Below are 24,806 nucleotides of genomic sequence, written 5' to 3'. Positions count from 1 at the left end.
GAAATTTCCTTTCATCATCGTTTCTGAAACCAACAACCTTGTGAAAATTCGTTGAATTCAGAATGAAGTTCCTCATCTGAAATTTCATGATTTTCTAGCACTGAATTGGAAAAATTTGGAACATTATTAAATTGGAGGAAGAAGACAAAAGCGAACAAAATCATGTTTGTAAGCGTTTGAGTAACTTCATACAACTTCAATTCACCAACAGTGATCATTTCAAGAGTCAAATTTCGGAACAACACACCGAGCATATAAACGCGTTCTACTAATCTTGGAATCTCTCAAAACTAAGATGATATGAGCTCTGAAAACAAAGCTTAATATCAGGAAGAGGGGCGGAAGAAACCTCCCATCCTAGCACAGCTAAAACCTCTGATGAGGATGAGTGCTAAAATACTGCTTAATTGTAGCAACTCAATGTAAAACTTGAATTCCGATTGTGGTTTTGATACAAGGTATTATTAGTAAAATTTAACAACGAACTTACCTCTTTTACCACATCTTCATGGTGAGTAAAAGTCCTCATATCACATACGTGAGAGCTTGAATCAGTGGGTATATTGATTTTTGTGTCTCTTTCAACAATAACTCTATCTATCATTGCCTTCGCTGTAAAAGCAGATTCTTCAAAGTGGATGCAGAGTGAAAACAACCAAAAAGAGTTTATAGAAAAGACAACGATAACCACTGCATGTGTTATTGCTCGGAGACTGCAGCCGTTATGGCTGTTCTTATACTTTTGAATTCGTTCTCTTTTACAAAACAACAATTCGGAGGAGAGACTATTCCGCATGATTCTTTGCCCATCTCCAATATTTACCACATGTCTTGATTGCATAAGCATGTATTGAAGCTGAAAGGAAGGAAATAGCTTCTTCACACAGGAGAGGGCAAATTACGAATTATTAACGTCCACACAGTGTCTGTCTGGCTTTGGGTTGGTTGGCTGTCAGTTTTTGCCCCAGTTTTTCACATGGCTGTCAACAGGTCCCAACGGTAAAGAAACGCCAGCTCGGAAGTTACAGTTTTTAGCCAATCACTTTATTTCACATCATATCTTGTGACGAGTTAGGAATTCTAATGTCCAATCAAAACATTTGTTGCATTGTAAACAGTCCGGTTTTGCACCCCTTCAAAAGAATGACTCTCTTCGAATACGGCCGTTCAAAAAAAAACAACCTTCACAACAAGAAGTATCTCTTTCTTCGTCCATTTATTGCCAACAATGTCCAAAATTTTTGCCTTTCTTGGGCTTCTTCTCGTTCTTTGTGGTGTGTTGAGTCAATTACATCAACAACCTTTCCACTTGGTCCACGCAAAAGAGCAACAAGCAACAGTGGGTTCCATCAAAATTACCACGACTACAACAGCAATCGAAAGTGGCTCTTCATTGTCTGGAACTATCACTGTGTATGACAGTGCAGGAAAAGTTTCCACAGTGTCTGGCAAGGTGTCATTGGGACTACTAAATACTGGAGCCACTTATGTAGGATCTAATTCTCTCTCTATCGTAAATGGAGTTGCAACATTTTCCGTCCTCCTTTCCACTCCAATAACTTCAGATGTCGTTTTGGCTGCAGGTTTGACATATGATGGCAGTCCTTACATCGACACGAAGGTTGTAAGAGTGAATAACAATGCGGGTGGAAATAAGGACTACACAGATTATTGGGTCGGTCAATGGAATGTTCAGTCAGGCTGTGATGTTTCGACCTGTTGTTGTTTAGATGGGCAAGTGATTGTTACTCGCGAAGGTTTGAATTTGGTGAAAATTCAGTCGAATATGAAAGGCGCATGTCAAACCAGCTTCGTTACCCTATATATTGGAGGTATTAATTCCGATACTTCTCTTTCTGCAATTATTGGAACTTCTTACACAATTAAAAGGATCGGAAATACCATTCAAGTGAACAATGTGTTGTACAACCGTTGCAGTGGAAGCGCTGTATGTACAACCGCCTGTCCTCGTTCCAATGCTTCTTCATTGAAGGTTTCTGTGTTGGGTTTTATTGTCATGCTTATGTCCTTCTTGTTGTTCATTCTTTAAAGTGTGAAAAAATTAAAAGGTTAAATAAAGAGTGGTAAAAACTCAACACCAACAACAACAACATTCCATTCATTAGAACTTGATAATACATTTTGCAAAACGGATGGGACAACATCAGGTTTCTTCCATCACGCACTCGGATGAAGTGCAAGATATGAAAGCCTCATCCTCCGTACTTCTCAACCGAAGAACGATTCGTACAGCACATATAATACGCACTATTAAAAATCAGTGCTTTCCCATCTCTTTGCAAACCATGGTCAACATGTATTTTCTTTGAGGAGAGTGTTGAAGATGATGTATTCTATTCTGAAGGTTGTGAGGAGATTTTTCCACTGCTTGTTCGTCATTACTGGCTTGAAAACCAACACTCCTTTACATCTTAAAGAGAGTGTTTCAGTCCATCATCCGTAAGAGAAACGGGTTATTTCCTCTCTCAGGAAATCCCAATTGTGGCTTAAATTCGTCATATTTTAAACCAATAATACATATTCACGTCAAATATTAATGACGAATTCAGAATTCTGATCTTCATTAAGAACTTTTGTTTCGTTGTAAACCTACACAGCTTGAATATTCAAAATCTATTCATCATCGTTCAAAAAAAAAATTATAACTAGCATTCTCTTTGTGCATTCACTGGTTGTCCAAAATGTTAAAAAGCTTGTATATTGGCTTTCTTGGGCTTATCATTCTCTGTGTATGTATTTCGAAACAAGACCCACAACCATTCCACATGGCCCATGCTGAAGAACAACAAAGTTCAGTGAGTTGGATCAAAATTTACACTTCAAGGGAATCAGTCGAAAGTGGTTTTCGACTCGACGGAAATGTCACGGCATATGATAACGCTGGTAAAATTTCCACATTGTCTGGAGGTGTAGTGAGATTTTATCCCCAAAGTACTGGTCATGATATGAAAACACTTTTTTCTGGTGTGTTTCTTATCAATGGAGTTGTATCATTTTCAATGCTTTGTAATACTGAGGTTACTTCAGATGTCATTATGGGCGCAGAATTGTCAATTGAAAACAAGCTGTATACAGGTTCGAAAAAATTAAGAGTGAATAAGAATAATTCTTATTATAAGAATGTGGATTATACAGACTATTGGGTTGGTGAATGGAATACTCAACCAGATTGTGATACAGCCACTTGTTGTTGTTTGAACGGACAAGCGAAAATCACTCGCGAAGGTTTGAATTTGGTGAAATTGCAATCGAATGTGATTGGTAAATGTTCGATGGCTTCTGTAACAAGATACATTGGAGGTATTTATTCTGATAGGTCTACACCTCCAACTTGGGACACTTCTTCCACTCCTCAAATGTCTGTCAGACTTCATAGGAATGGAAATACTCTTCGATGGACCGATATTTTGAATGACAGATGTAATGGAAGTGCCGTTTGTACGACTACATGTCCTCGTTCCAACACTGCTTCTTCATTGAAAGTTGTTGCGTATGGTGTGGTTGTTACGATTGTGTCATTCTTGTTGTTCATTCATTAAAAGTTGAAAGACGCGAACGAACGACCAAATGAGAATCTGATCACAGTGTTGAACAAAGCCCATCATTATTCAAGCATTTACAGTCTCAGGAATTAATAAATTTACCCTTATGAAACGTGGACTATCGAGATCAAGACACGATTTGAATAGTCTCCAGTTCAAGGGTTTGAGGAAGACTGAACAGATCCCGAACCATCATCATTTGAAAATGAGTAAATCATCGCCCTCCTTCCACAACTTGAAAAACAAAAAATAGTACCATCATGCACATGGAAAATAATTCACAAAGTTGACAACAGAAACATGGAGATACAATTGAGATTGTTAAATTCCTTCATTAGATTACATCCTCATCGATACCTATCATCTGCATAAAAATTCGTTGGAATAATTACACATTACATCTCGATATGATATTTGCTAATTGAATTGCAACATCATCAAAGGAAGGTCTTACATTAGGATTCTGATCCCAACACAATTCCATCAATTCAATATATCGATCCACCACCCAAAGTAAATCACTCATTCCAAGAGATCTTTCATCGTCTTTCATGTATTCTTGAATCCATAAAGTTTGTTCTTCTCTGTTCGAAAATGGAATTTTAGGTCTGAATCCAGTTGAAACCTTTAGAGGAATACTGAAACTATTGAGATCAGTAATATCAGGCTGTGAGAATTTATGAATTTTTTGAGAATTATGATTAAGGAAAGGATTATCCTCAAAAAATAGTTCATACATAATAATACCAAAACTATAAACATCTATTTTGTGAGTGATTGAAATGTCTGAAACTCCAATCAATTCCTTAATTAAATAATTAATAGAAAGAGAAAATGAGAGAAAGATTATTAATGAACTTACAGGCTATAAATGTATATTATAATAATTGGAATTGTGTGTAGAATGCTAAATACTTACAGCCATATAAAATATACTTCCCAAATTTGTTGTCATTGCAGTCGAATTGTTATTTCCAATCAATTTTGACAATCCAAAATCACACACTTTTGGTTGCATATTTTCTTCAAGTAAAATATTTGCACTCTTCAAATCTCTGTGGATAATTCGCTTGGGTTTCAAATTATGTAAATAACTGAGTCCATTAGTCACTCCAAATAAAATTTGTAACTTGTCACGTAATCGAATTCTTCTTTTCTTGATTTTCAATTCATACACTAATTTATCAAGAGACCCACCACCAAGATATTCCATAACCATCAATTTTTTACGTTCAGTCATGCAAACTCCAAAGAACTGAATCACATTGGGATGTTTCAAACTATTGAGTAAGAGAACTTCTTTTTCAAAAGTATCATCTTCATTCTGATTGTCAACTGATTCTTCAATAGAACTGTTAGAGTCCACACATTTCACAGCAACTGTCACTTGTTTCCAACGAGCTTTGTACACATGACCAAAACCACCAGAACCTATTTTTTCAATCAATTCTAATTCTTCAATTGGTATCAAATAGGATACGTTTTGACTTCTTTCATTTTCTAATTCCAATTCAATTTCCAATAGTTTTTGTTCCATTTCCTTCTCCGTTTTGGTTCTCTTATTCCAATATCTGATTTTGTAGAGATAACAGGTCAGACTTGCAAATAGAAAACAAACAAGAAATGCAATCACAGCTCCAATAGGAACTAATATTTTGAACAGTAGACTATCATCGACATTGCAAACATTTCCTGAAAACCCAATATTACATAAACATTCGTCTGGACCAACACAAACTCCATTTCCTGAACATGATTGATTTCCAGTGTGTCCAAAGCAAACAGGGAGATGACATTTGTCACCAATAAACTTTGGTAAATTGCTGGAAAATTTGTGACACACACACTTATTATCACTGACACACGTTCCATTTCCATTGCAAACCAAAGGACTTGCAGCAGAGACAGAATAACACATTGGAATAGAACAGTCCACACCATCTCTGTTTGTTGGACATTGACAATGATTGTAAGAGACACATGATCCATAACGTCCACACACTGTAATATTGTTGGAATCAATTCCAAAACATTGAGTGAGTTCACAGTTAGGCCCAAAATAATGCTCGTCACATTGACATGTATCCATTGATATACATTTCCCCCTTCCAGAGCATACTCTGGTAGTATCCCATGATGGTATTTGATGACATGAAAATGAATTACATTGTTCACCGAAATAACCTTCCTTGCATTCACAAGTGTTGAAGTTTACACAACTTCCCTTTCCATTACACACCTTTGGATCTGTAGAGAGAATTCCAAAGCAACTTGTGATATTACATTGAGGTCCAAGGAAACCTGTATCACATTTACATGTATCCACTCCAATACACGATCCATTATTACACCCAATATTGTCCACTTTTCCAAAACATGTAAATTGAGAACAATTATCATAAATGTATCCATAATCACAAACACAATAGTCAGCGGAGTAGCATATCCCGTGGGCAGAACAAACATTGGAGTGATTAAAAGGTAAACCAAAACATGAAGTAGAAAAGTCCACACTGTACAACTGCATCAAAAGATTCTTCCTTGGGTAAAAATAAGTAGTTCCTTGAATATCTGTAATAGATCCTGTGTAAAGATAGGATATAGATACGTTTTGATTGTTGGCTGACACAGTGATGAAATTCAGAGTTGAAGCAGTGACATTAATGTTCCAAAACGTGTCCCTTAACTGTGAATCTAGTGACAAAATAATATTCTCAAAGTTTCTACATGAATCAAATTTAGCTGCAATAAAGATTTGATTCTCATTTCCAGAAACTGAATAAATTGTGGATTTACAATAACTTAATTGTTTGGACACCATAACATTTTTGATCATCAATGATGGTAAACTTATTTCTTCACACTCTGCAACAGAATTCACACCACACAGGACAATTGATTTTTCTCTCTTAACAAAGAAAGTGCTAACTCTGGTTGACAAATGAGATAAAATTGTTCCATTTTCATGAACAAATAGCAAATAATTACCATGCAGTCCGTCTTTCTTGTTCACTTGGACCAGCTTACGAGCTGAATCTCTCCACACGGTTGAATCTATGGATGAGAATGATCCTGAAACAACTGTTATATTCATTCCATTCATTTTCACATTGAAAATTCCAGTAACTTGTTTAGCACCTTCCTTTACTGTGCTGTTAGTGTCCACGGTTTGAATGAGCCATTTAGGTTGAAGAGATGGCAATGAATACATTCTAACAAAGGTATTGAAAGCTCCTTGACCAGAATTTGGATCTTGAAAATCTTCAACACCAAAATAATTCCCTCCTCTCACATATCCTCCAACATAGAAACCAGAGGTATCAAATGCCAAGGATGTTATTGCTCCATGATAGATGACTAATTGTTCTGCTCGTAATCTCATTCCGTTCGTTGCATTATAGAGTATGTAACCAGGTCCACCTTGAGCAATAAAGCCACAACATGGCCAACCAGTGTTGAATGAAAGAGCCACGTAATCACAGTCTCCATGATTGAGTTCCAATGAGGTTTCCATTGCATTAATAGAACTACCACAAGATCCTAATGCCTCCGATTGGTACCAAACAATTGCATTTGAAAACATCTCCATCTTGGCAATAAATAAATTACATTCATCATGGAATTCTTTCGGATGATATAATGAAATAGTCGGAGAGAGATTGATGGACACCCTGAAAATACCAGCAAAGTATACATAATTACCAACAATTTTCTGACGAATCATTTCAACACTGCCAGTGTTGTTGACGGTGGTGTAACTTGACAAAATACTCTTTGGCATTTTAAAACAAAGAGTGAACATGTGTTGTAACATAATGAACATGAACAACCACCCACACAAATGCCAAACAAATGATTTGGGTGTCATGATTGGAAAGTGGGTGTTTGGGAGAGTGGAATGGTCAATGATGATGATGTGAAATGAAAATCAAATGTGAAGATTGCGTTTTTCAATTCGTGGTAGATGCAACAGGGGCGTGTTTCTGTGGGTGGTGAAGGGTTCAAGACTAATGATTGTGTTTTGAGTTTTTTTTTATCGCTCTCAAAATACAAGTCACATGACATTCCAAGAGTGGTAATGGATGATCACGTTGTGAATTTAAAATCATCAATTGTCAACTTATTTAAACGACGATTGTGGCAAAAAAACAACAAGAACGTCACATTCCTTTACAAGTAATTCCTTGATGTGAAAGTAATATACACCTCAACAAAATCTACTGTCCCTGTTTCATCTTAAAGACCCAAGTCTCCTACACCACTGTGTATATTTGATTCCAAGACAATTCAATAACATCGTAGCATTGGGAGTCTGTTGTTTTCAAAATGAAGGAGATAATTTGGAGGAGAGAAACGTTTTCATTTGTTCCGGAACATATCATTGAAATGAGTGCACCTTTAGCTCAGTTGGAAGAGCATCGGCCTACGAAGCCGGGGGTCGCGGGTTCGATCCCCGTGAGGTGTAAAGAATTTTTCATTTTTTGTGTCGTGCACCTAACCGAGCGTACATACGGCGTCTTTGTGAAGGGTTTGTTGAATCATAGGTAACGCTTTCCCAAGCAGTAGCAAATGGAGTAGCAGCTGGTCAATCCGTAGATAGTAAGGCTTACAATTTATCAAGAGGTAATTTTGGCACTTTGTGAATTACCCATTCGGAGCTCCCTCAACGGAGATTTTCAACTCCCAACTCCTAACGTCATTAAACTTGGCGCAACCTTCACTTTTTCGTCGAGTTCAACAAAAAAAATTAACAAACACACAACATGACAACAATTCTTTCTCCAGTGCTTCTACTACTTTTCTGCTGTGCCCTCCTTCCATTCGCCGCCACTTCTCGCATCATTGAAATTCCATTGTCCAAACGTGAATTCTCTTCGGTCCACTCTGCCCGAGCCTACACGGAACGATTACGAATTTCACAGCAACCTTCCATCAGCAGCAGCAACACTCGAAACTTTTTCAAACCAGCCATTCAAACACTTTTCGAAAAAGGTTCCATTGCTCCCATTGTTCCACTCAAAGACTATGAGGATGTTCAATATTATGGTGAAATTACCATTGGAAATCCACCTCAGTCATTCAAAATGGTGTTTGATACAGGAAGTTCTAATTTATGGGCTCCTTCTGTGGAATGTAAAGATCTTTCGTGTGTGAGACATGCTCGATATAATCACACTCAATCTCGAACCTATGTGAAAAATGGTCGTTCGTTTAATATCACGTATGGAACTGGAGCTGTCAAGGGATATTTGAGTCAGGATGATGTCATGGTCGGTGGATTGTATGTGAAAAATCAAGTATTTGGAGAAGTCACTCGTGAATTGGGAAATACCTTTTTGAATGCAAAAATTGATGGAATTTTAGGAATGGCCTTTCCTCAAATTGCTGTCGATGGTGTGACTCCAGTTTTCAATAACATGATGCAACAAGGTCTTTTGGAAAAGAATTTATTTTCCTTTTACATGACCAAGAATCCTCAAAGTGTCTCCAGTGCCTTAATTTTGGGAGGTGTCAATGAAAAATACTATTCCGGACCCATCACGTACATTCCTGTTCAACAACAATCGTATTGGCTCATGTACATGGATGATGTTGCATTGAATGGACAAAATATGCAATTATGTTATCCTGCATGTGCTGCCATTGCTGATACAGGAACTTCCTTAATTGCTGCCACTCCAGATATAATGAATCCCATCTTGAATTCCATTCAAGTCAATGAGGATTGTTCCAATATTGATTCCAATCCAAGTGTGACTTTTATTTTATCTGGAAAAAGTTTCACATTGACTCCTCGAGATTATGTGTTGAAAATTTCAAGTCAGGGACAAACTCAATGTGTGGCTGGATTCCAAACTTTGAATATGAATACGAGTGGATTTATCATTTTGGGAGATACTTTTATTAGCACGTATTATACTGTGTTTGATTATGAAAATAAGAGAGTGGGATTTGCGAAATCGAATCAAAATTTGTAAAAGATGTGAAGTGAGCGAGAGAATTCATTCATTGTGTAATGAATCCATGGAAAGATCTTCATCTTTGGGAAGGAGTGGTCGTTGAACTCAATAAAACGGATGACTCTGGATTTTCGTTTAAACAAATTTAATCCAAGATACTGTCAACCCTCCAACAACGCCATGAACTCCAAGTTGCTATTCCTGGAATGGAAATAGAAAAGCCCGTTCGGTAGTCACCTTCTTTTAGCGTTACCAAGACGATGCCTTTGAAACAAGAGAAAAAATTCAAAAGATACTTCCACACTCTTTCGATTGAGAAGCTTCTTGTTTTGCTGAATTTATTGTGTTTTTTAGATTTATTGTTAAATTTTTGAAATCATTGAAACATGAAAAGATCCACTGTGAATAATCATAAACGAACCAAATCATCTTCGGGAGGAGCTGCTAATAATTACTCGACTCGATTACCATTGGCTGCTCTATTGCTGCCTGTCCATCCAAGTACCTATGCTGCCAACTGTCATCCAAATGTGTCAAGTTCTGTTTCTTCCTTTGTTGTGAGCAAGAATTGGATGACCACTGGCAAATCTTCATCAACTTTAGATAGCTCTCCACACGAGGATGGATCAGAGACCTCTCCTCCTCCATCGCCACAGTCCCCTTGGACGTCTTCCGAACAACTGTCAAATGCCACACGAATGTCTCCTTCCAACACTAGTAGTTCACTTCATAGGGAATCATTGGAAAAGAAATGGAGTAGAAAAGTACAGAGAAGACCTTCCAATGTATCACACAACTCGGCAAAATCATCAAACACCCATGCTTCGACAAACTATGAAAAGTCAGCTGTCAGTGTTCAAAGCACTGCAAACGCAAATATATCCACTGTGCTTTCATCCATAGCCACGGCATCATCCTCAACGAACAACACACTCTCAGTGGATGACACCTCGTCAGTTTCGAGTAGATCGAGTAGTGACTCGTTGAACACGACAAAAGCTCAAGTGTCAAATGACAACTTGTCAAAATCGACAGTTCCCCAATCAGAAATCTTTGGATCTGTAGAAGCTCTTCGATCGAAATATTTGGACTACATCAAAATGTGTGGAATGCAAACAGAAAATTCACAAGATCAACAATTAAGAATGGACATGGACATGGAATTTGAAGTGAAATTACTCTTTTTAGATTACGTCTACGATGGAGTATCAAGAAAGATTCACAAACATTTCAAAGACATTCCTTCCATCATGAACATGTTAGAAACTTATTGTCATCACTTGGTCTATACGTTTGACGGCTGGCATTTTCAACAAGATGATTTTCCAAGCACTAACCATGACATGAACCCTCCACCCAACTATCCTTATTTGAAATACATGGTCGAACATGTTCTCTTCAAACAGAAATGGTTTTCACATCAACGATTTTCCAAATTCCTTCAAGTCTGTTTTGAAAATTCTCTTTCAAATCAATTTCCATCTTTGCGAAATCATGAAATGTCCACCGAAGATTCACTGAATACTACAAACACTTGTTCATCGAGTCCAATGCTATCAAACTCATCCATTCACTCACCCATGATGACTTTACTACCAACGAAACCACCAAATATTTCAAATGCAGAACCCATTGGAATTTTGGATGAAATTCAAATGCTGTGTGAAATGTTCTATTATGAACTCGAAGATTATTTTGTTCTGTTCCAACAAAAATATCAATCCTATGTGGACGAATGGATAGAGATTGGTCTCAAGAAGAATCTCATTCCTTCACACGTGATTGAAGCGTTTCGTGACAAGTTACAATTCGATGAAACAATGCAATCTCAATTTTCGGTAAATGCTCAAGATTTTGTCTCACCGTATGTGATTGATCGCGATTTCAAGTTTTTGAAATATCTTGCCAAAGAGTATTCTGCAGATTGGAATTGTTCATATAAGGAAATTCCAAATCGATTATTCCATTGGTCGACCAAGAAAGATTATTCCTCTGATCCTTCACTAAAATTGAGAAATTGCAAATTAGTTGGATATTTGGATGAGAGTATTGAAAATGTTGTGAAAAGTTTTTGCCATGACGATCACATGTCGTTCACTTTGAATGACATGGAATTTCATGATTATTCTCCCATTCATCCAACCAAGTCCACTCAGAAATATCCCTATGCAACCGTGTCAGGACATTTTAATACCAATTCGATCCTAACCAAGAGAAGGGTTGAAGTCGTGGTTTCATGTACATCCACATTTGTAGGTCAAGAATTAGTCGAACATTTATTCTTGTACAAGTCTTGTCAAATTCCATCTTTGGAAAACAAAGTTTCCAAGAATGATATTCGAACTCGATTCATGGGGTTGAGATTAATTTCCAAAATTGATGAAAACACCACTCGTTATGTGGAGATGAGAGTTGGAAATTTGGGAGGAATTCTCAATTCCAATTTAGTCATGAATTCCTCAGTCGTAAATAAGAAGATGGTTCAAGTATTGAGCAGCGGACTCAAAAATTTCATTGAACGAAAGAAGGAACAGGGTTTTCCATTTCCAAATCCGGAAAAAGAAAATATTGCTCGCGTGTGGATGGAATATTGTCAACAATATTGTGGTCTGAATGTTGAGGAAATGTACAACAACAAGTGATGCGTTTTACGATTAAGGGAGTTGATTACAAGAAATTTGAAGGAATATGAGTGAATGAAAAATAGACTTGACAGTTTTTTGAATTCAACGAAACTACAGTGTGGAAATATTTCAAAAAAATTGAGATTTGAACTATTGAATCATGGTTGTAATTGAGAGGCAATCTCAGCTCGTGATTATTATATTATCGAAAAGGGATGAGTGATTCAATGGTTGAAACAATTAAAGAAAGAGAATTTTACACAATTTCCAGATCTGTACAAGAGTTTCACATTACAGCGAGCACAATAGTATGCAATTTTCCGATTACTGTTCATTACAATTCTTCTCTGACAACTGACAGTTATAATCGGTTGCCTCAAAATTTCATACTATGAAGAAATAGAGCCACTCATCATCATAAAAAAAATATTTAAATCTCCAACACACGATGAAGAACAGAACCCCTCTCCTCGTTGCCTTTCTTCTTCTTCTTTTCACTTTTTCTTGTGTTTTGGCTCAAAAGGCCTATCCAGAACAGTCAAATGTCATTTCTCTCGTTGGACAACCTGTGAATGCTCTTCACTTTGGAATTGATCTACCACCAAGTGTTATCAACGCTGCTGCTGGTAGAACGGAACAAGAGGACGAAGAAGCTGTCGTTGATGAAGCATTGGCTGACACTTCACTTGTCATGATGCCAACTGCCTTGTCCGATGATGAATTTTCTGAAGAAGCGGAGGCCATGGCAGATTCTGAAGCATTCCTCTCATCAGGCGCTCAATTAAAGGCCACGACCATGCTCAACGTTCGAAAAGGACCATGTACCAATCAAAGAGTCATCAAAGTGTTGAGAGCTGGTGAAAAAGTGAGTTACAATGGAGTGGTTCGAACTGGATGTGGATATACTTGGTATGGAGTTTCAGGAAGTTTTGGATCTGGATTTGCTGCAAAGGCCTATTTGACATCTGTCAGCGGTGGAAGACAAACTCAACCAAAGAAACCAACTCAACCAAAGGGTGGAAATACTTCTAGAAATGGAAATAGTTGTAGACAATCTTATAATTATCCATTGTTTAAGCAATGTGATCGACGATGGGGAGCTAATCGATTGGGATCAAGTAAGTTGTTGTGTGTGAAATTTTTCCAATAATCAAACCATGATGAATTCAATTTTCGTGTGTGTGATAATTTGTGACAATTTTCATGAAATTCAAACCATTCAAACCATTCGAATAGGTTCAACTATTTGTAAAGTTGGTTGTCTCATGACCTCAGTCACCAGTGCATTGAACGGACGTGGTAAATCAAGCAAAAATCCAGGTGAAATGAATGCTTATTTAAGAGCTCACGGAGGATATTATGGCAATTTGTTCGTTTGGGGTGCTGTCGCTAAATTTGGTTTTAAATACCTCGGACAAACTACTAACAAGAGTACTATTAGAAATTGGCTCTGTTCTGGTAAAGTTGTGGTTTTGAATGTCAATGGAGGTGGACATTGGGTCTTGGCCAAGTCTTACAGCAGTGGAGTTTATGGAGTGAATGATTCTGGATATAATAGAAGTTCCTATGCTGAGAGTCAAGTTGTGAGAGCTGCTGCTTTTGATGTTTGAGTAAAAAATCAGTAATTTCACACACCAACAAATGAATGTTGAGCTAGATCTGTAATTTGCACTGTCTTTAAAAAATATAATTCAAAAAAAAATGAAACGAAATTATGGAGAGGGATTTCATGAAGAAGTGGCTAGTGATGATGATGATCATGAAGAGAAGAATAAAAATCCCGAAGTAAAAAAATTAAAAATTAATCATGATGAAAACGAACATGATTCAAAGGATGATGAAAATGAACATGATCCGATCATGATTGATACGTTGTTGCCTAAACCCTTGTTGGATCCATTAAATCATGATGAATTGCGTCTGATTTTAGAATATTTACCAAGTAAGGACATTCTGAGATTGGCAATCACTTCTTCTACCATGTTCCAAACAATTTCCGAAATGGTTGAACATTATTTGGCAAAATATTGTGTTCCTTCAAAGACTGTTCTCCCAACTACTGAAAACGTTTCCAAATTTGGAAATTTAGAATGGAATTTCATTGATGCGCTCAAAACCAGAACATCACTTTTCATAACTCTAACAAATATCGATCAAGTGATTGCCATCGTTGAGGAAATTACAGATCGGAATGGATCGTTAGATGAATTATCGAATCATTTCATATTCGCTCGCGATATTCCTTTTGATCTTGTTTTCCAATTATTGGATATGAGAAAAATTGTAGAATTGAGATCATTGAGAGAAGAAGTATGGAATGAAAGTAAAAGTGATGAAGAATATGAAGAAGACATTTCTGGATCGATTGCTTTTGAAGAAATGATTGTTAATACAGTCATTATTGAAAATCAAGAAAATGGCGATTTTGATTTTGATTTCGATCTTAGAGAGGATATTGACAAGTATGACAAGGATACTCAACTTGTCAAAATTGTTGGCATTCCTATTGGATATACCTTAAAACATTTAACCATTCGATGCTCTTGCTCTTTTGAACAGCTTTTATGGATTTTAACAAAATGCAAATCATTGGAAAGTTTGAATTTGAGCTTTTACTATTTGGATTCAAAAATGTGTAATGATCACAAGTTATGTTTAATTGATGATTCCATGAATGGAGAGGAAAAGAGTGAAGACAAGAACGTTCAAGAAACCAAACAGCCAATTGAATTTGAAGAATACCAAGATCATTGTTTTTTCGTTCCCATCATGGAATCGATGAAATCATTGAGTGTCTTGGGAGCATTTGAAGACAACACGAAAGAGCGATTTGTTTTGGATGTGATCAAATGTTGTCCTAATTTGCAAGAGTTGGAATATGGTTTTCCAGGCTTACTGGACGACAAATTTTTAACGTGCCTCTCCAAGATGTGTTCCAAATTGAAAGCTGTCAAATTGAAATCCTATTCAGGAGCTACTCCATTGGAATGTGTCGTTTCTGATGAAACAGTCTATCAATTTTTAAAATCACAACCCTTTTTGGAGCATTTATGTATTCATCCATGTTCGAATATTTCAGGAGAAATATTTAAGAAAATTGGAGAGTTCCAGCAACTGAAAGAATTACATTTACTACGACGTACTTCGACTCATCCTCTTGTTGCGGAAGCAAGGGGAATTTATTTTGGAGGTGGAATTCTTCACAATTTGACAGTGTTGGATATTGGAGATTTTGAATTTGAGGATTATTCTGAGGAAGAAAAACTGAAATTGAAACAAAGCTTGGAACAAGTAGCTCCTAATCTTAAGAAAAAGTGGGGATTCTCGCTTTTATTTGAACATGATGATACATGCAGTAGTGAGAATAGCAATGGTAACCTTGAGTGGTGACACGAATGGTTGTGTTCTCTAGGGCTTGACGCTGGGAATTTTCAATTGTTGACCTCTACTAGTGCACTAAGATTGTAAATGGATGTCATTGTTATTGTGGATATTTTCGTTTGCAAACTCCATTTCATTTTTCTATGGTGTCAATTTTGTTCCAGATTCATGAATGGCCTCATCATTTGCAATCTAGTCATCATATTCTTGGACAGCAACGACAATCACATCTGAAAATAGACCCAAAGCTAATGTTTTAAACAGCTTGCTGTGAAAATTTAAATAAAATCGTTGCAACCTCAAAGCAGCACCCTGTTCCTCTGCATCATAGTATTCCTGTTCTGCTGCCAATTCAAAGTAATAAATAGCTTTGGATAAATTTTGAGCCACACCCAAACCAGTCTGGTACATTTCTGCTAATCGATATTGTGCTTCAGCATAGTTAAGATTGGCAGAAATTGTATAATATTTCACCGCTCCTTCAAAATCATTTGAATTTTCCAAGGTTTCCCCAATGGAAAAGGCAGAATATTCATTATTAAGCTCCACTGCCTGCTTGTAATACTCCATTGCTTTTTTGGTATCTAGTACAACACCATCTCCCCATTCGTATAACGTTCCAAGAACATACAATGCTTCAGAATAATGATTTTCAAATGCTAAATACTTGTTGCATTTAAAATCGTGATGATTTTTTTGAGCTGCTAATTCAAAATATTCTTTTGCCTTTGTATAATTTTGTTCCACACCATTTCCATAATAATATAAATTTCCCAAATTATGGAAACCACTGGAATAATTTTGTGCTGCAGCCATTTCATAATATTCTTTGGCCAAGTGGTAGTCAACATCAATTCCATTTGGTCCATTTGAATAAATATTTCCCAACATGTTCTGAGAAAAGTAATGATACTTTAGAGAATCAGACTCAAACAATGCCATTGCTTTTTCATAATCCACTTCATGTCCACATCTACCACAATACATGGCAGCGAGAATTAACTTTTTACAATCGTTTTGACCTTGTTCCAACTCTCGGAATACATTCGACAACCTCTGAAACCCTAATTTGTAAATCTTTTTTAAAAATTCAATCATGTGCACACCATCATCGGGAGTGGCGTGATCAGAATTCATCCAATGAATCAATACCTCCAAGGCTTGCCTAAAATTCTTTTGAGAAATATAGTCATAGATTTGTTGTGAGAAGATTTTTAAATTGTCATCATCATTACGAGCATCGGACTTGTCTTGCTGTTTTTCTTCTTCATGGTGCTGCTGATGATGATCATTATGTTGTTGCGTTGGGAGTGATGAAGATATTGGTTGGAGTGTTTCCTCTTCTTCATGTATTGTAAGTAAAGATGCATGAATAGATTCAGACATTTTTTTTGTTCATTCTGAAAAGGGATGCACATTCTCTTGGCAGAATTCACTCATGGGAATGAATCAAAAATTTAATCTTGATCAATCGGTCATTCGAATCAACATGTGCATCTACGTGAAGAGATTTTTGAAAATCAATAAAACTTTGAAAATGTTGTAGTGGTAAATATTCGTGTCATGATTCGATTTGCATTTCCATTTGTGTGTGACATCTTTCACTTGCCTCACTAAATATGTTGACAAGACATGTGAGTATTATTATTATTCGGATCTAGTAAGGCATCACATGATCATTGCTTAACCCTTTTCTTTGGGAGTGGTTTCAAAGCTCGTTCTTCTTCCGACTCTGATGGACTTTCTTCTTCATCGGAAGTATAAAACGATGTATCTGAATCTCCTTGTTCCAACTCAATTTCTTCAATAGATTTGACACCACGTCCTCGTTTTGGTGCTTGTATTTGAGAGGCATCTTTAAAACCTTTCGGATACATCTTGCTCGCTGGATCACTTTCTTGATAAAGCCTACCAATTTTCATTAGAGATTGATGAGGAACGGACGTTAATCGGAATGTAGGCATTTCAGCAGATTGATCCAAAAGAGTCTTCTTCTTGGCAAAGGCTTTCGGAATTTTCATTTGAGAATGAAGGATGCTATTGGCTTTTTCAAATGTTTTCCTTCGGGGACGAATTTTGGTGATAGCTAATACTTGTTCGTGTTTTTCGGAACTTGTTGCGTGTTTGTTGTTGTTGTTGTTGAATGAAGCATTGGTTTCAGACTTGTTGGATTTCGTTTCTTTCATTTTTTTTCTTGAAACTTTTGTTGAACTTTCGAACTTTTGTTTCAAATATTTATATGAAAGACAAATTTCATTTACTTTTCAAACGAAGAGAAATATCTGGAAATCCCAATCCTGATACCACACCACCATTTCCTTCTGTTGGTTTCACACCAACGTTCAACATTAAATTCGCTTGATCGAATAATGTTTTCGATCTCGAGCCGACATGTGTGAAATGAATAAAATCAAACCATTTTCCTCTCAATTTTGTCCATTCTCCAATTCCATTAAAATCGTGTTGTGTGGAGAAGAAGTATCGATCTCCTTTCACGTTATAAAAGAGAGCAATGGTGTACTGATATGGATTTTTAAGCATGTCTCCTCGAAAAACAATCATGTGAGAAACAAGTTTTTCATACATGAAATCAAATCTCTTCTTTTTGGATTTTTGACTTCTATAAACTGGAAGCATGTTGTGTTGCAAATGGACTTGAAGATTATTCTGTTGAAGTTGGTGTGGTTGATGTAAATTATGTGAATATGTTTCACTCGTGGTATTTCTGTTAGATAATAAGGTATTGTGTAGCGTTGAGGTTGAAGAGTGCATTTGTTTCGATTTGGGTGAAGTAATTTTCAGAAAAGCTTCATGAATTTTCATAGTGGAAAATTGAGAGGTGGTCGCATGACTTGCTTGTTGTGTCACATCATAACTTGTGAAAAGTCTGGATAATTTCACATCATCCGACTTGGATAAATCCAGAATGTAAAATTTGAAAAATTGTAACGCATCAAACTCCTTGTCTTGATCGAGCAAGAGATTTTGCTCCATCATGATGATTGGTGTGGGCAAAGACTCATTATTGGACGTGACAGTCATAGATTCTACTTGTTGTCGTAAAAGTTGATAATTTTCCCATTGCTTTTTCATGTTCTTTTCATCAATTTCCAAAACTAGAAACAAATTCTCATCAAATTTACAAATTTTGATATTCGAATGATTCATCATGTTCAATTTTCCAGAATCCACGTGAAATGGTAAAATGTGTCCAATTTTTTCAAATCCAATTTTTAGAGTATTTTTCGAGTGTGGTGAATAGTTCATTTCAAATCGTCCACTGGTTGGACTTTTCAAATTCAAATATTGTTTTCGAGCTATTTGTCTCTGAAAAAATACCAAGCTCAGTGACTGGTGAGCTAATTTGAATGCACGTCGTTCACATACTGAGAGAGTGGTTGTAGTATTACGAGGAGATTCTAATTCGAGAAAGGAATCATCACTGATACTTTCATTGGCAGAGATTGGACTTTGCATTGAACTGTCAGGTCTCTTCTTATTCAATGAGTACAAGTGACAATTGTTTTGAATGTCACATCTCACAAAGCCATAACCTTGAAGGTGGTCATGAATCATTTCAATGCGTGACATTAAACGAAGTGATTTTTTGGCATTGTCCGAAATGATGCTACTCGAATCGAATAGACTCTGATACAACTCGTCGATCATTTCTTCTTCCTCTTCGACTGTGTTCACGACATCGAAAAATACGTCGGTTGGAGTTGTGGCGACTGATGATGGAGTGGTTGCATAATGCACACGCAAGGATTTGTAATCAAGAGCTTCCACAAAATCAATGGATTCTACATTGGTCACATATTCGGATTTGATTTTGGACTTGTGATTTTTGTGCAGCTCCTTCATGACATTAAGCTTGAATTTGAAAATTTTGGTAGTTCCAAAAAAGCAAATGATTAAATTTTCCAAATCATTTCCGAAAAAGTGAGTGCTCGCTGAGGGGAATGCATTGGTTAAATATTGAGGTAAAATTGATTCATCTTTTTGATCGAGAGATGAATTTAATACGACTGAATATCCCCAAATATTTCCACTGAAAAATCGTTCATGAGTCGCTTGTTTTGAGAGAGCTTTTGCATGTTGTCGAACTGGAAGTATTCGAAAATTATTATTATCATCCGCGGATGGTGACATGGAGGAGGATGGAGAACATCCATGTTTTGAATTATAACTAGTATGACTGAAATTGTCATTACTACTACTACTTGTATTACTTCTCGAAGAGGTATTTGAAGTAGCAGATTCATCCAACTTGACAAGCCAAAATTCAATAAATAAATTATCGTACATGTTAAACCATGGACACCACATTAACATGTATGAATCTCCTCTCACCATTTCTGGTCTTCGTCTTGTTGTCGATGTGGTGTCACTTTCTATAAACGTATGAAATTCATTCGTTCGAACACTGTCAAAGGGATTTGTTTCATTGACTTCTTTTGCAGGAGATGTACCTCCATGAAGAGGTGTCGCCATCGTCACACTATAATCCTCTAATTTCCACAAGGTCAAGACCGTGAGAGGAATCATTTCAAACGATTCATTATGAAGTGATCGAAGTGAGGACATGCTTCCTCTCGATTCCGAAAGTAATGCAGGAGATGACATGCTTCTGGTTGAAAATGTCGATCCATGAGTGTATTGATAATGATGATGCGATGGGGAATAATTTGTGGAAGATGAATTGGTCGTTCCTCTCCGAGGTGACGATGATGAATCATCATTCCGCAATGGTGTCAAAGATGGAGAAGATCGATCCTGATTGGATTTTCTTCGATTCCGAGGTGATGATTCAATGGTGGTCCACGTCAATGATGACGATTGTGAATTCTCTTCGGTATGGTTGTCATCGTTGTCATCACGATCATGATTTTGTAAATTTCCTGCATAACTAATACTTCGTCCCATTCTCGATGGTGGGGAGGAATGGATCGAAGAGGAAGAAGGGATCGAAAGATCCGACATTGTTGATGATGTATAATTGTTCGTTGAAGTGATGGTAGTGTTTGGCAATTGTGTCAAATATTTCGACGGTATGGATGAATCTTGGTTGGACATTTTTTTATGTCTTGAGGTTGCTGACGATGTTTGTAAGAGCAAGCTCTCGAAAAAGTCAATCTGGGATTTTACATGATTTTCTGTGAGCTATTTTTATGAAGTACATTTAATAGTTGAAGACTTAAGGACACTGTCAAGTGACATGCTCATGAATCCTTAATGTACAACATTCTTTTCAAAAAGTAATCCTTACCATGTTACTTTTTGAGAATCATTCTCAATAAAAATCATCGTTGACGGGTTGACGCGTTTGAAAGGTTTGTTTTTTATGCATAAACAAGAAAAAAATTTTTGTTCCCGAAAAGTGCACTCATCCAGAACGAGACGTGGTTTGCACTTTTCTGAAAATTACATCCCAATCATCACCAAATAATTTATTATTCTCTGATTGTTGTTCAACAAAATCATACCAAACAACAATATTGGAATATGGACCACCTACCTCCGAGTACCACTGTTTTGGAGGATGAAGATTCATTAATTATTATTCCTACAAAAAGACATTCTGTACCCGAGAGTACCAGCAGTAGTAGTAATAGTAGTTTTCCAAGTAGCAACCCTAAGACCACAACAACCAAGCATAATCATTTCCATCATCATCAGCCTCCTCAGCAACACAGTATGAACCATTCGCACCATCATTATTGTAACGGAAATGAAAATCACCATCATAATTATAACGGAAATGAAGGAGAAGTCATGTTTGGTCATGATGGTATGACTACAACACCAACCTCTCATCAACCACCACACAAATATGACCTGTGTTCACCACCCGTGATTTCAACCAGAAGTAGATCAACATCATCATCCGTTGTTGCGTTTCCTAACAACAACCCGATTCAGAACACTACAGAAAGTGATAACAGTCATGAGCATACACGACGACTACACGACAACACAAATCCATCATGTATTGAAAATAGTAGTTGTCACCACCAAGACCATCATTATCATACAACTTCCGATAGTTCAAGCAGCATTGCTCTCAATGCATTTGTATCATCACCAACAAGCACCACTTGCAGTACCCTCTCAAATTCCTCCACTTCTTCATTAACGTCACTGTTAGAATTTCAGCAACCACCATTGCAGTCTTCATCATCAGATAATATTTTACCACCACCCCCAACACAAGGTATCATTATTACAACCGACGCCACAACATCAAGTACTTGCTCAATTTCGACCACTATGACAACTCTTCAAAATCCTCTCACCGTTCACTATCCACAATACACCATTCCATCTTTGAAGGAATTGTTTGTCACTCGGCACGGGGAGAAGACTTCTCAACTGATTAAATATGGAACTGGACTTCATGGATTTACCTCACCCACAACCCCTCCCTCATCGGCTTCTTCAGCCGAAACACCAAGTACTCCAATTGATGTGAACGGAGATTACGATGCAGATCCTCCTTTAACAGAACGAGGACAACTGTGTGCCAAATTGTTCGGACAAAACTTTTACCTCAACTATCTCGTGAAAAAAGTAGAGCAAACATTCACCAATTCACAGGACCAAGTCGTTGCGCAAACGCTTCAAATATACACTTCACCTTTTCATCGATGTCTCCAAACGACCGAACAAATTGTTAAAAGTATTTTGGAGGAGAGTGAGAGAGATGGAAAAATGTTTAATATTGAAGTTTATATTGATTTTGGTCTGATGGAATTTTATGGATTGAAACGAAAGTGGACATTGGATATGATGCCTCCAAATGTTGATCAGATTAGAGAGGAATTTCCATTGCTAAACAAGTTTATTGTAGACCGATATTGCAATGAGGAGTTGAATTTGGAGGGTCTCCATTTTTCTCTGAATCCTGAAAACTTTCTCGCGTATTTTACCGAGAAGAATACAATGGAACTTATGTATGATTTAATTCGAAGAGTGAGAGGAACTTTTTACAATGTGGAAAATAATGTACGAAAAATTAGAACTGAGAATGTAGAGCCCACAGTTTTGCTTGTCACTCATGCAGCCACAATGATTCGAATCGTAGAGGAATTAATTGGTATTTACCACAAAACTCCTCTCTCAGAACGGACCAATGTTAAAGCCTCAATTTGTGGACTGTCTCACTTGAAGCGAGAGTGTACACCCAAGGAAGTCCCTCAGCCCACAATTGAATTAATATCCAGCACAACTACGGTCACAACGCAGCGTTCCACAACTGCCATTACATCATCGCCGCATCTGGCTGACCCATTATTGCAACAATCATCCTTACAGTGGAGTTTGATTACTAACAATGACATTTCATTCATGGAGGCCTTTGAATCAAAAAAGAGTCAGCGCTCTCTGCAATACTATCAAATTGATTCATCCCATTATGTAAACAGAAAGTAGAACAGCATTATTGTCACACCAATTAATTTATTCACCCATCTAGTGTATCTCTAGTTATTCAAGAATAACCCTAGAATAAAACGTCAAATTTATTGTTCGAATTAGCCATTTTAGAATTGGTTCTGTTCTGTACCAAGCCTCTTGTTACAAAAAAAATGTCCAACAACGAGGCTTCTGAAAATTCTTCTGACAATGAAAACGTTTACGATGACTTACCTCCATTGCTTGATCATGAGGATGAGCCACCTGATCTTGTTTCTAGTGGTGGTAGTGATCATGATCATAACGATGATGACGACGATGATGATGATGAATGGGTGGACGTTGATTCCGATGATGAAGAAACCGATAATGATGATGGAACCGAAGGATGTTGCTGTTGTGGTACATGTAATCACGTACTTGGAAGAGATGGAGATGTTCATCGTGTGGATGGATCCATTGCTTATCCTCCACTTGTTGATGATTCTGATGATGATGAAAATGAGGATGATGATCTTTTTGATGAAAACACTTCCGATGATTCTGATGATTTTGATGATTCCGATGATGATGATTATGGTGGTAGATTTTTATATATGGGACAAAGAGGAATTTTTGAAAATCCCTCTCATCATCATTCTCACAACGATCTTCATCCACATGGTAGACGGCAACGAAGACGAACCAATGCCAATGCCGATACTGAAGGAGTTTCTCATACCTCGGGCTCACTCAACAAGTGTTGGAATGATATCTCACCACTAGAGAAGTTTAAATTGGATACCATGTACAAACAATCTCAAGATTCTTTTAAATTTACATCATCATCATCATCTCCGACGACAAGTAATCAAGCACCAAATAATTTGTCAAATGCTGCAACAAGTGGTTCAACATCAACGACCACAACGAGAACAGCTCAGCAACAGCTTAATGGAACAAATGCAACATCATCATCCTCGTCGTCCTCATCCACGTCAGGCCCACTATTTTCATCGTCAACATTTTCATCTGTAGCAAATAGTAATAACAGTGGTACAACAACAACATCCTCATTCAATGTCAGCTCTACTGCTAATAGTGCATCAAGCACTACTGCCAACACACCATTCCGATTTGACTTTAGCCCTCTTTTTAATAGTTCAAATAACAGTACCACCTCCTCATCCTCGACAGCTTCAAACAAACCAAACACGAATACCACAAATAATTTGTTTTCATCATCAACAACAAGTAGTGGTACATCTTCTGGAAATACGTTCTTTAATTTCGGAATGGGTGCTTCTTCTTCTTCTGGAAATACAAGATTCCTTCCTTCACTACCTCCTGATTTGTTACCCCAACCTGGAGGAATGGGTGCTAGATCAGCAAGTAATGACAGGGATCGAAAACAAAGTACGTCAGGTAGTACTGACGCTGGTTTCACTTTTGGAAATTCTTCTTCGCCGTGGTCGTTGCAAGCATCACGTGACAATAATAGCAACGTGCTTCCTACATTTTCCTTTGGCTCCACAAGCACAGGTTCAAGCTCTACGGCCTCTAACAATACATCGTCACCCTTCCAATTTTCCTTTTCCAGCAATAACAACAGCAGCACAGAACAACAATCGAAACAAGTTGAACAATCTGAAATTGTTCAACTCTCCTCTTTGACCCTGGAACAAATAATGGTTGCTGTGCGCAAGATTGTCGATGACGCACAAAAGAATCCTATTCAAATTTTCTCTTCACTTTCTTGCTCAAATCAGACCTCTCAATGTATCACGAAACTCACACAATTCCTACTGTTGCTGCTAATATTGCAAGTTGTTCCTTCCCATGTCAAAAAGTGAAACAACATAGAAAACATTGTCACTAATAAAATA

At 37.1% G+C, this 24,806-nt stretch overlaps 12 protein-coding genes across 12 annotated transcripts; 8 read left to right on the top strand and 4 right to left on the bottom strand.

Annotated features, from left to right (window-relative positions):
• Window positions 1-1,228: 1,228 nt before the first annotated feature.
• On the top strand, window positions 1,229-2,050 carry C9374_001520 (uncharacterized protein; the record flags this gene model as incomplete). Its single annotated transcript, XM_044690837.1, has 1 exon — window positions 1,229-2,050. One exon carries the CDS (start codon window positions 1,229-1,231, stop codon window positions 2,048-2,050), a length of 822 nt encoding a protein of 273 aa, XP_044551180.1.
• A 652-nt stretch (window positions 2,051-2,702) lies between these two features.
• C9374_001519 (uncharacterized protein) lies at window positions 2,703-3,560 on the top strand (the record flags this gene model as incomplete). Its single annotated transcript, XM_044690835.1, has 1 exon — window positions 2,703-3,560. The coding sequence occupies one exon, from the start codon at window positions 2,703-2,705 to the stop codon at window positions 3,558-3,560; it is 858 nt and encodes a 285-aa protein (XP_044551179.1).
• Window positions 3,561-3,951: 391 nt separating this feature from the next.
• Window positions 3,952-7,344, bottom strand: C9374_001518 (uncharacterized protein; the record flags this gene model as incomplete). Its single annotated transcript, XM_044690834.1, has 2 exons — window positions 3,952-4,428; window positions 4,483-7,344. 2 exons carry the CDS (start codon window positions 7,342-7,344, stop codon window positions 3,952-3,954), a joined length of 3,339 nt encoding a protein of 1,112 aa, XP_044551178.1.
• Window positions 7,345-8,326: 982 nt separating this feature from the next.
• C9374_001517 (uncharacterized protein) lies at window positions 8,327-9,541 on the top strand (the record flags this gene model as incomplete). Its single annotated transcript, XM_044690833.1, has 1 exon — window positions 8,327-9,541. One exon carries the CDS (start codon window positions 8,327-8,329, stop codon window positions 9,539-9,541), a length of 1,215 nt encoding a protein of 404 aa, XP_044551177.1.
• A 368-nt stretch (window positions 9,542-9,909) lies between these two features.
• C9374_001516 (uncharacterized protein) lies at window positions 9,910-12,165 on the top strand (the record flags this gene model as incomplete). Its single annotated transcript, XM_044690832.1, has 1 exon — window positions 9,910-12,165. The coding sequence occupies one exon, from the start codon at window positions 9,910-9,912 to the stop codon at window positions 12,163-12,165; it is 2,256 nt and encodes a 751-aa protein (XP_044551176.1).
• A 430-nt stretch (window positions 12,166-12,595) lies between these two features.
• C9374_001515 (uncharacterized protein) lies at window positions 12,596-13,757 on the top strand (the record flags this gene model as incomplete). The annotated part of the gene is made up of 2 exons (XM_044690831.1): window positions 12,596-13,265; window positions 13,384-13,757. The coding sequence occupies 2 exons, from the start codon at window positions 12,596-12,598 to the stop codon at window positions 13,755-13,757; spliced, it is 1,044 nt and encodes a 347-aa protein (XP_044551175.1).
• A 91-nt stretch (window positions 13,758-13,848) lies between these two features.
• C9374_001514 (uncharacterized protein) lies at window positions 13,849-15,537 on the top strand (the record flags this gene model as incomplete). The annotated part of the gene is made up of 1 exon (XM_044690830.1): window positions 14,419-15,537. One exon carries the CDS (start codon window positions 14,419-14,421, stop codon window positions 15,535-15,537), a length of 1,119 nt encoding a protein of 372 aa, XP_044551174.1.
• A 183-nt stretch (window positions 15,538-15,720) lies between these two features.
• Window positions 15,721-16,914, bottom strand: C9374_001513 (uncharacterized protein; the record flags this gene model as incomplete). The annotated part of the gene is made up of 1 exon (XM_044690829.1): window positions 15,721-16,914. The coding sequence occupies one exon, from the start codon at window positions 16,912-16,914 to the stop codon at window positions 15,721-15,723; it is 1,194 nt and encodes a 397-aa protein (XP_044551173.1).
• Window positions 16,915-17,204: 290 nt separating this feature from the next.
• On the bottom strand, window positions 17,205-17,714 carry C9374_001512 (uncharacterized protein; the record flags this gene model as incomplete). Its single annotated transcript, XM_044690828.1, has 1 exon — window positions 17,205-17,714. One exon carries the CDS (start codon window positions 17,712-17,714, stop codon window positions 17,205-17,207), a length of 510 nt encoding a protein of 169 aa, XP_044551172.1.
• Window positions 17,715-17,781: 67 nt separating this feature from the next.
• On the bottom strand, window positions 17,782-20,604 carry C9374_001511 (uncharacterized protein; the record flags this gene model as incomplete). Its single annotated transcript, XM_044690827.1, has 1 exon — window positions 17,782-20,604. The coding sequence occupies one exon, from the start codon at window positions 20,602-20,604 to the stop codon at window positions 17,782-17,784; it is 2,823 nt and encodes a 940-aa protein (XP_044551171.1).
• A 429-nt stretch (window positions 20,605-21,033) lies between these two features.
• On the top strand, window positions 21,034-22,959 carry C9374_001510 (uncharacterized protein; the record flags this gene model as incomplete). Its single annotated transcript, XM_044690826.1, has 1 exon — window positions 21,034-22,959. The coding sequence occupies one exon, from the start codon at window positions 21,034-21,036 to the stop codon at window positions 22,957-22,959; it is 1,926 nt and encodes a 641-aa protein (XP_044551170.1).
• A 155-nt stretch (window positions 22,960-23,114) lies between these two features.
• C9374_001509 (uncharacterized protein) lies at window positions 23,115-24,773 on the top strand (the record flags this gene model as incomplete). The annotated part of the gene is made up of 1 exon (XM_044690824.1): window positions 23,115-24,773. The coding sequence occupies one exon, from the start codon at window positions 23,115-23,117 to the stop codon at window positions 24,771-24,773; it is 1,659 nt and encodes a 552-aa protein (XP_044551169.1).
• Between the last annotated feature and the right edge of the window lie 33 nt (window positions 24,774-24,806).

Source organism: Naegleria lovaniensis (assembly GCF_003324165.1).
Source record: "Naegleria lovaniensis strain ATCC 30569 chromosome Unknown tig014, whole genome shotgun sequence".
NCBI lineage: Eukaryota > Heterolobosea > Eutetramitea > Acrasida > Naegleriidae > Naegleria > Naegleria lovaniensis.
Note: the sequence above shows the minus strand (reverse complement) of the source record. Positions and strands in the feature narration are given on the sequence as shown.